Source organism: Nicotiana tabacum, chromosome 24 (assembly GCF_000715075.1).
Source record: "Nicotiana tabacum cultivar K326 chromosome 24, ASM71507v2, whole genome shotgun sequence".
Classification (NCBI taxonomy): Eukaryota; Viridiplantae; Streptophyta; class Magnoliopsida; order Solanales; family Solanaceae; genus Nicotiana; species Nicotiana tabacum.
This window is the reverse complement of record NC_134103.1, coordinates 65445226-65456473: the sequence shown is the minus strand read 5'-3', so window position 1 is coordinate 65456473 and position 11248 is coordinate 65445226. Positions and strand designations below refer to the sequence as shown.

The 11248-nt window shown below is 37.6% G+C and overlaps 1 protein-coding gene across 2 annotated transcripts; it reads left to right on the top strand.

Moving 5' to 3' along the window:
• The first annotated feature begins 7502 nt into the window (after positions 1-7502).
• Positions 7503-9706, top strand: LOC107774625 (uncharacterized). 2 transcript variants are annotated; one of them, XM_075248095.1, is made up of 3 exons: positions 7503-7760; positions 8187-8253; positions 8446-9706. In XM_075248095.1, exons 2-3 carry the CDS (start codon positions 8224-8226, stop codon positions 9361-9363), a joined length of 948 nt encoding a protein of 315 aa, XP_075104196.1. In that variant the 5' UTR covers positions 7503-7760; positions 8187-8223; the 3' UTR covers positions 9364-9706. The 2 variants fall into 2 exon arrangements, with proteins under 2 accessions (XP_075104196.1, XP_075104195.1); XM_075248094.1 differs by having other exon boundaries at positions 8441-9706.
• Positions 9707-11248: the final 1542 nt, after the last annotated feature.

The window sequence follows — 11248 nt, the reverse complement described above, 5'->3', positions numbered from 1 at the left end:
TCTCCTAATATATTTATTTTCATTTTCGTTGCGGCGTGCAACCCGATCCCCCCATGTATTTTAACAACTCTTAAAAGTAATAAAAATACTCCATTAAATACCACGTTCAATGAGAAACTGTTAAGCATCAAGGCATACAAGAATTATAATTCATCTATGAAACAAACAATGACAAGTAGTAATTAATTGTGGAAATCGGAGAGAAAATAGGCAGTATAATATTTAATATGCTAAATGTCAAGTAGCAATTAAGACACATAAATCAATTAATCATGTGACAATTATTACAGAAATTCAAGAATTAATATTTAACAAGGAATAGGAGAGAAATAATTATTATAGCAATTAATACATGTCTTAAAACAATTTAACATGTTTAAATAATTAAGCAAACAATTAAATTGACAAAGTATAGGCACTCGTCACCTTGCCTATACATTATTGTACATGAAATTCACATAGCAAATAATTCAAGGGTTCTATTCCCTCAAGTCAAGGTTAACCACGACACTTACCTCGCTTCGCAACCAAATTCAAGTTTCCAATAAACCCTTACCTCGCGAATTAGTATCCAAAATCCTCAAATCTAGTCATAAACAATTCAATATATTTAATACAAATCGTAGGAATTAATTCCATATGAATTTACTAATTGTTCCGGATTAAAATCCGAGATTTATTTCAAGCATCAACAGTGGGACCTACATCTCGAATCCCAAAAAAACTCACAAAATCCAAACACCCTTTCCGGTACGAGTTCAACCATACAAATATTATCGAATTCCGACACCGGATTGACCTTCAAATCTTAATTTTACATTTTTGGAAAATTTTATAAAAATCTAATTTTTCTTCCATAAATTCACGTATTCACGATGTAAATGAGTATGGAATCATGAAATATATTCAATATAGGATAAGGACACTTACACCAATGTTTTTTCGTGAAAATTGCCCGAAAATCGTCTTACCCGAGCACAAAATCGAAAATGGGACGAAATCCCATTTCGAGAACTTAAGTTCTATTGTCCAGATTTTTACTCATCGCAATCGCGTAGAACTATTTCTGCCCAGGTCCATTTTACTCTTCGCGATCGCAGATAATTCTTTGCGATCGCGAATCATATTTTGGCTGCCCATATTTTTTTAACTCTACGCGATCGCGTAAATGGTCATGCGATCGCAGAGAACATTTTCTCAGCCTTACGCGATCGCGTAGCACAAATGGCATGCCAACTTCTGCCTTCATTCCTTCTACGCGAACGCGGCTTGGACCTCGTGTTCGCGGTGCTCTGGGAGCTAACCTTCCGCGATCGCGTGCCTATCTTCGCAAACGCGAAGGGTAAAATTCACGGCTCATAATTTACTCTTCGCGATCGCGGAAATGGCTTTGTGATCGCGAAGCACCATGCACCAGATGACAGATGAAGCTCAAAAACCAGATTTTTTTTCAAAGTTCAAAAGGTCCGTAGGCTACCCAAAACTCACCCCAAGCCCTCGGGGCTCTAAACCGTACATGCACACAAGTCCAAAAATATCATACGGACTTGCCCGCACGATCAAAACACCAAAATAATTCCTAGAACTATGAATCGGACACCAAATCAAATAAAAATTTTAAGAAACTTTAGAATTTCTATTTTAACATTCGGAAGCCCGAATCACGTCAAACCAGCTCCGTTTCTCACCAAATTTAGCAGACAAGTCATAAATATAGTAACCGAGCTATACCGGATTCCGAAACTAAAATATGGACCCGGTATCAACAAAGTCAAACATTAGTCAAATCTCTTAAGTCATTAAACCTTTAAACTTAAAACATTTTCGACAACATGCGATAACTCGAGCTAGGGACCTCCGAATTAAATTCTGGGCATACGCCCAAGTCCCAAATCATAATACGCACCTATCAGAACTGTCAAAATACTGATCCGAGTCTGTTTGCTCAAAATGTTGACCAAAGTCAACTCAGTTGAGTTTTAAGGCTCTATTTCTCATTTTAATCAATTTTTCATATAAAAACTTTTCAGAAAATTATACGGACTGCACACGTAAATTGAGGAATGATGAATAGTACTTTTCGAGGTCTTAGGACACAGAAATAATTATTAAATTTAAAAATGACCTTTTGGGTCATCACAAGCATGATACCACAAACTGTTTTAATTTAGCATAAAAACCTTATAGGCATGGTTTCTAAGCTTGGATTCCTAAGACATGATCTCTAAGCGTAGAAATAGATAGTCGAACAAATAGGCATAGAGTAGATCCTATAGGCATGATATCTAAATATAAAAACTTAAGCACATGATAGCCGGACAATCGTAAAGATAAGCGAGCAAATTAATACATGATAGACTCTATAGACATGTTAAATAGGTGATATTGTTGGTTAATTAGCCCTTTAGACAAATTATACATGCAGTGTCCCATTCACATTAGTTAAAGTCCTAGGATTGTGGTTTCTAAGTGAAGCAGGCAAGAGATAAATTTCCTACAGACATGATTTGCTAATAGCAGGTAGCATATAGGACATTATGCATTATTTACAATGACAAGTAACAAGCAAAGATGTTTGATCCTATACGCATGTTATATACAAAAGCATGCAAGATTTAAGCTATCCCAGGCCCAATCCACTATTTTTCCCGTCTATTTGTCTTTACAAGTTACTACAAGCCAAATAGAAACAATTACAGGCCCAATGTGAATAAAAAATAACCCAGTCGTACTCTTGGGCCTTCAAATAGACTTAGAACTTCATGCGGACGGAAGGCCCAAACTCCAGGTGCAAAAGATCAAGCTAATAGTATGCCTCAAACCCAATACCAAGCTTCGCCCAACAAATCGAGACCAAGCAAACTTTACTTTGTTTACCCATTATAACTAACAACCAACATGAATACAAATAATACAAGTGAAAGTCTATGCAAACTAGTCATCTAGGCGACTTCAAATTTAGGCAAGAACATATGCACTCAGATCCTTAATGTTACAAACTAACCAAGAACATAAGTCTCTAAATAATATCCTGGGATGTGATATCTAAGAGGTGAAAGAGCATATAAGTAGGACAAGAACACATTTGAGAGTACATCAGTTTCATAAAATCTCATCAAAGGTTTCTCTAGGCATATACAATATTAAGGGGTATACAGAACACATAGGTCCAGTAGAACAAACACACATTTGGTGGCTTATCAGGATCATGGAATTAATTCAGAGTGACAACATCTTAGGGATAGGTCTTCTAGAATGGTCAAGACTTAATCATAGAGAATAAAACCAGACAGGAATTCATACAGGAAAGTCTAGTACGAAAGTAAGATAGAAACATCCTATATACATGGTTTCTTGGCAGGGAACTCATCAAGTCAAATGGGGTATGTTTTTATCCAATTTTAAAGAAAATAGGGGATTCTACAGGTCAATAGAGCACATACATAGGGGTGAGTACGACTAACATATGGACAATGATTCATGTAAAGAAGTGCCTAAACCAAACTGGCTAACAGCATCAAGACATGGAAATACAAAATTCTACCTTGATCATATAAGTTGTAATGAAAGGCAAAACAACACATAACATCATAGAGACTGCAATTCACACAAATAAAAAACCACAACCCTAAAGCATGCTTTCTACTACAGTAATTCACATAAACATTTGTTGGGAGCAGGACATGGATTCTAAGTATGACTTTTAAGTGTGCAATAGAAAATTAAAGCTTTTAGGGGTCCAAAGTACTAACGAGTCGTGAAGAGAAGTAAACAAACAAGCAAATCAAAAATCCAGTAGCAATATAGTAGTGATTGCAAGTGAACGAGTTTGAGTAACAAAAACCACAGGCTCTCAGGCACTTCAAAGTTCACAAGAGCCTCGAGTACTCCGAGCAGTGCTTGTGCAGGAGTAGGTCTACAGAACCATATCCGAGTTGCTTTGGATTTCAGCCGGCCAAGAATGAAAACAAACAAGAGTTCTCGGAGAACTAGAGCCAAATAAAGTGAGTATGAGTGAGAGAGCAGTGATTCTCGAGTCTTCCTTAGGGGAATTGGGTATGGGTTTATATAGTGTTCGATTCACATAATTATCACAACCCAAAATCCACTATTGGCCATGATGGCGTGCAACGTCGTCGTTAGGCAAGCCAACATCGAACCATCTAAATAAGTATTCATTTTATTACTTTTGAAATCATAAGTTTTATTAAATGATGAATTTAATGCATTTAAAGTCATGGATACGTACAATATTAGTAAGATATAAAATAAAAGCGACCATATTAATGCAAAACCAATAACATCAATTAGAATATCCCAAAAAACTAGTGTCACAAGTGCATGAACGTCTAATAGGAAGTACAACAATAATACAACATTTGTCTAGAATGTAAAATAGACAGGATAACATAAATGAACAAGATGGAGACTCTGTGTGCTGCGGATCGTATCATGGGATGTAGCTCACCTAAAAGCCCTCTCAATAGTTGCGCCCTTGCACCTAAATGACCACCAGAAATATATACATGCACAATAAGTGCAGAAGTGTAGCCCGAGTATATAAATCAACCATACCCAGTAAGTATCTAGTATAACCCCGAAAAAGTAGTGATGAGGGGCCGACATTGACACTTACTTGTGGTCCAATAATGCAAATATAATAAAGTAGACAAGTATGAAATATGGTAAGTAAATACTGAGCACATATATAGCAAATAATACAGTCTACGACTGAACGACGAACACAAAGTCCTCAAATACTGGATACCTTCTCAAATAGATTACGTAATGGTCAACAATAAATCAACGGCCACATCTCCAGTCAGCAAAAACTCATGAGTACGCAAACTCCTTATCAAGTATTTCGTACGATTCTGTGGACGCGAGCGGCCCGATCCCATAAGAGCAGAGAAATAATTCCTGCCATGGCGTACGGCCCGATCCCATAATAGTAAGAATCTCATAACGTGTACACTATCGAGGGTTGACCGGCACGAACCATAGGTGTATCTCATAATACTGCCGAGGCGAACGACCCGATCCCGTAATGATATTGCTGAGGTGATCAGCCCATTCCCATAGGAATAGTGAGGACTTGATGGGTCACTGGCCCCACTCACAAATATACGTGTGAGTTGTGAAATTCAAGAAAACTTTCGGACAAATACGTAAAACTCGGGAGAAATTCATAACATGAAGTGAAATCTCTACTGCTAATCAATTAGCTCTCCATATATCACGAATTGTAAGTCTGATACTTCACACAAGTCTAGTCTCAAGCAAAAATGATCTTCAAGAATCACCTCAAATCGCCCCATATGTGCTCCAAGAACTTAAAAGTGAAGAAATGAGCTCAAAATCCAAAAAATAGATGTTTAATACACATGCCAGGCCTCCTTCTTCGCCATCGCAGTCATTAGCCATGCAATAACGGTTAACAAAAGTTCCAGCATCGTTTCCTTCTTCGCGATTGCGACCAAAATCCCGCGATCGTGATGTATAAATTGTGTTTTCTTCTTCACAGGCACCTTTCGGTATATTGGTCATAACTTTTTATATCAATTTCCAAATGGCAAACAGTTTAATTTTCCAAAAACTAGATTCAAAGGACGCAACTTTCATTTTTTGATCATCTCCAAATTCCTTATATATTGCAAGATATAAGATCCTGAAATCAGACCACTGATAGCAGAAATTTCTTCTTCGCGATCACGATCCTACCTTACGCAATCACGATTCACAAGGTCAGACATGCACTTTGCTCTTCGCGATCGCGGCCCAGATCTTCATGATCGCGATTCACACCCCTGGCATCAGATATCAGCAGTTCAAAGGCTTGGAACACAAATTACAACATCAAAATCAAGAATTAAAGACCAAACTCATTTTTTTAAACTCTCTTAACTTTCAAACCTTCATGCTTCGCTGAACGCGTCCGAATCCCACTTAGACATTTCAGAATGACGCCAAATTTTACGTACAAGTCACAAATCACAATACGAACCTATTCCAAGGCTCGGAATCCCAAACAGACATCAATAACACCAAAGTCCACTTTAAATCAAACTAACGAAATTCTAAAACCCTCAAAATGCCAGCTTTCCACAATAAGCACCGAAACGTTCCTGGACCATCCGATACTCAACCCGAAGATACGCCCAAGTCCAAAATCATCATACGAACCTATTGGAACCTTCAAATTCCGATTCCGAGATAGTTTACTCAAGAGTCATATCTTGGCTAACTCTTTCAACTTAAAGCTTCTCAATTGAGAATTTTCTTTCCAAATCAACTCTGAGCTTCCCGAAAAACCGAAGCCAACCACACGTGCAAGTCACGATACATGAAATGAAGCTACTCAAGGTCTCAAACCGTTGAACGACGCGCTAGAGCTCAAAATAACCAGTCGGATCGTTATATTCTCCCACACTTAAACATGCGTTCGTCCTCGAACGTGCCAAGAATCGTTCCAGAGTTGCCCAAAAGCAATGTTTAACAACTTGTGCACCTACCCGTGCAACCACAACTCATATGAGCACATCAGCTCAAGCCAGACTGAAGATCCTTCCTACCACCTTAGCCCACAAGACTTAAAACCAAACTCCAACATTCAGAATTCTCTACAAGACCTGATTCTAACATACGAACACTGTATCAATTTCAACACGATGTACCAAAACATGATCATGCACCCATGTTGAAATTACACAATGCACTGCATAATTCGTATGCCTATAATAACATCCTCCAACCATAGAAGCTGCAAATTCACTAACTCGATGCCCGTAGTATACCTTATAACACATATAAGCTATGTTCGAACCCTTATAATATTGCGACAATGAAAAAAATGTGTAGAATCTCATAACCACCCGCCAAATCAATAATTTATGGAATTCCTCCGCTCAACAAGAACCCTTGCCTCAAACACCGTCTAAAATCTCATACGATGCCATCAATGCGCCAACAAGCTGACCAATAAGGAAAACGAACTCGGGTAAAGAACTACCCAGCCCCCATAACACTCAAATAAACCAGACAAACTCTATGAACTTATCCCAAGGGTAAGAAACAACACACACACACAAAATAAATATAAGGAACCGTACTCAACATCTCACTGATACGACATGAAACCCGATCTAAACATCGTACCCGTGGCGACTTTAAATCGTATCGTGCTTTATTAAATTTAATAGAACTAAACAAAAGTACACGTTTATTTTTTGACTTCGATTTAGTTTTTCCTTTCATTTCGTTTCGTTCAGTTTTTGTTGTTCTTGCACTCACCTAATAGGGACCAACGAATTACCCAAAAGTTGGCACATTCATCAAACAACGTCGTTCTGCCGTCCTTCGGTACTCACAGCCCTAAAGTCATTATCACCCCTAGATATTTCAATTACTCTTCGCGTCATCTCTTTGGTCGCAGAGATATTTGCATTAAAACCAAGGTCAATTCTGGACATAAATTAGTCTATATATACGTACTTCCGTGGTTCACGTTTGGTTTTAGAAGGCTGAAAAAGTGAAGGAAGCACATAATCTCCAGTTTCTGTTATCCCTTCTCATTCACTCGCCAATACCATCTCCTTTCTCTCTCCTAAATTCTTGAGTTTGATATTTCTCTGATCAATTTAGGGGTTTTTCATTTCTCTGGACCAATCGATTAATCAGTAGCCATGGTTTCTGATTCATTCCCTAACGCTTCCATCCCTGTGGCTTCCTCTAATCCCAAAGATTTCGCCAAGAAAAAAAGGGTAACTTTGTTTTATTTTCTTCCATATCTTTTTAGTTTTTAGTGTAAATATTTGGCACTATTTTTTTTTACCATTTTGATATTGGGAAGTTGCAACTTATATTATTTTCTTGTAATTTCCTGATATGGGGAAATTATATTTTTGCTTTTTCCTTTATTTTTTCCAATTCGTATAATTTCTAGTATTCTTTATTCTCCAAAATAGTTAGCTCCTGACAAAATTGCAACATATAGTACTTGGAATTTAAAATACTGAATTTTAATTGTAAAAATACGAGTTAATCTAGTTGGATATAGCCCTGACAATTAGTGAAATTGACTTTCGTTAAGTTGATGGATCAATATTTCTTGAAGTTTCTTATTGAATTAAATTTCTGCGATAACAAGATTGAGTTAAATTTCTGAGATTTCTTTCTGCCAATGTCAGGCTAACCGGTCGGCCAAGTTGAAGCAGTGCAAGCTTGATGCTCGACGCGAGCAGTGGCTTTCACAAGGTTGTCAAAGATCCCCCCTTTCCCATATATCTTGCATGTATCAGTAATTCTCTTTGGTGATTTTTTAAAAAATATAGTATTCTTTTTTAAATTTCAAGAATGGTACTATACAGTGGTTATGTGATTATTTATTTAACTTTTATACTTGTATGTTTTTAATTCTTGGTAATTCTGGGTTTTTGTATAGTGAAGAACAAAGGGTCGAAGGATGAAATGAATGTTGGTGGGAATCAGGCTCCGGCAACTAATGTTGCAAACGAGAGGGGCCGGTTGATAGAGAAGTTAGAGATAAAGCCGAGAGCGGAGGAAGACAATGAAGTAAATATTGATTCCTCAAACCAATACAGCGATTCGGATTCGAATTCTAACAGTCCCATAAGCCATACTAGTAGTATTATGGAAGGGAATGATTCTGCGGCCAATTTTGCAGGGAGCAGCAGCAGTAGTATTAGCAGTTGCAGTGGAAGTGGTGGGTGTTGTTCCGGAAGTTTGAGTGAAGAAGATGAACAGGGGGATGATGATGACTGCTTGGACGATTGGGAGGCTGTTGCAGATGCTTTGGCTGCCACTGATCAGAAGTTGGAGCAGCAGCATCCTGGTTTGGATTCGCCTCGAGAGAGGGATGAGAATGTGCATTTGAGTTCTCGGACCGACGTTTCTAATGGGGTTACAGGTATTGATACAACAAAGCAGAAGTCTGAGCACAGAGGTTTGGCATCTAGACCTCCAGTTAGTTGCAAGGCGTGGAGGCCCGACGATGCATTCCGTCCACAGATTCTGCCAAACTTGTCTAAGCAATATAGTTTCCCTATGAATTCTGAGCGGCATTGCCGTGGAGGTTCTGTATGGGGATGTAAAAGGTTATCGGTACCCACATCATGTCCTATATGCTGTGAGGATTTGGATCTTACAGACACGAGTTTTCACCCTTGTACATGTGGCTTCATACTTTGCCTTTTTTGCCACAAGAGGATTCTTGAGGAGGATGGTCGTTGTCCAGGTTGCAGGAAGCAGTACAACCATGGTCCAGTTGAGAGTGAGGCTACCGTAGATGGAGGCAGCCTGAAGTTTCGATTGGCTCGATCTTGTAGCATGATCTCAAGGTCCTAGGAAGATTCTGTTTCCCCCTAGTTGCGTATGCTGGTCCCTTCTCTTTCTCTGCATGGTTTGCGTGTGTTCTCACTCTTGTTAGACTCTGCTAGGCTTAGATTTTTCATAGCATTAGATGTTCATATAGTATCGTATTGTGTGAGAGCACAGCGAAATTCTTATGATTCTTTCTAAGATTTTGCTCATAATAGATATGATTCTTGTGATGATGCAGAAGACACATTGCGAGTATATAAGGTGGTATATAGTTAAATACATTGAATTTGTCTCTCTGAACGAGTTGTCACCTTCCTATCATATTACTATGAATAAATAATGAGAAAACAACCGGGAGATTTCTAAAGCTTTGCCTGATATAACTCCTCCATTTGAGTATATTTGCAGCTTTTCTTTTCCATTACTGCTTGACTCAATCATCTTGCTTTTCACTGCATATTGGGCCTGTAGATTGTGAGATATATCGTTAATATGTTGCCTTTGATGTATATATATTCTGGTGCTCTGGTTTAGGTGTTAAAGACTTTCTGACAGTTCTATGTTTTTGCTAATTCTGATCGCGCTTCTCTCGGAAGGCTTGAGGAAAAAGAGTATAACTAATTAAAAATCATTTGCAAGGATCTCTAAATATTTAATTTAGGTTAGACTTCATCGAACTTTCTTGGGCTGGTTGGTTCCCTATTGGAGCCTCAAATGAATTTGTCTAATTTTCTATCATGTTTAGTTTGTCCTGTGAATACACTGCTATAGTGCTATAGCCTGCTTCTGCTGGAGGAATCTTCTCAAGGTTTGTTGGAAATAGTGAATATTTCAAAAATGCATTTATTATTTCGCAACAAATAAATATGCATATCTCCTTTCTAGTTCTAGAACTTTCACTCTACTCCAATCTTCAATTTCAGTGAAGTCAGACGTCCTCACATTATCTATATCCAATCCTCAATTTCAGTAAATATTTCACCTAATGTGCAACCCAAAGATAGGAAAACTAACAGACGTGGTTTTGCATTTTTGTTTCTCATTTTGATTATGCACATGCAAAGGGAAGATGGAAAAGGACATAATATTTAAGTAAAAAATTAGGCTTTTGACTTATAAGCTAAATATGTACTCCGTCCCATTCTATGTGATACATTTTGACTGGACACGAAATTTAAGAAAGATTTTTTTTTTCTTGAAACTTGTGGTCTAAAACAAGCTATAGATAATTGTGTGGCTATAAATCAACTCATGAAGGGTAAAATAGGAAGTTTAAAGTTAAATTATTTCTAAATATAGAAAGGTATCTTTCTTTTTGGGACAGACTAAAACGGAAATTGCATCACATAAATTGGGACACAGGGAGTATGGCATACCCATTAGTATCCATAGTATCTAGTAGGGTCAACATGTCACGTAAACTCCTGTAAGAGCATGTGATTAAATGCAAAATGCAAATGTTCTCTAACTTTAAAAAGATTCCATTATTCCTCATTTTCCCAAATCATTTTGGAAAGGATCAAGATAGAAAGAATTTTATAGAAAATGAATGGAGAGAGTTGAAGGAATGTAGTTTGTCTTGTGACATGTTCAACTACAGTTGTCTGCAGTTTTATTATGAGGATAACTAACTAGTAACCAACTGTTTTGTTTTCTGTCCATTGTTGTGTGGCATTTAGTGGCTCTATCTTAATCTTTCTGAATGCATCGAGCAATAGTTTTTTCCTTGATCTCGATTTTTTAAAGCGCATCTAGGAACATTTGCTTATTTTTGTGGATCATATTGACCTCAGGAAGCTGTAGTTTTCTTTGTTAATGTCGGATGAACTTGTTCAACCTGAGGCTGAAGTCTCACCATATTATGGAGTTTGTCCCAATATATATTGTTCTTTTCATTAGCTCTTCAGAA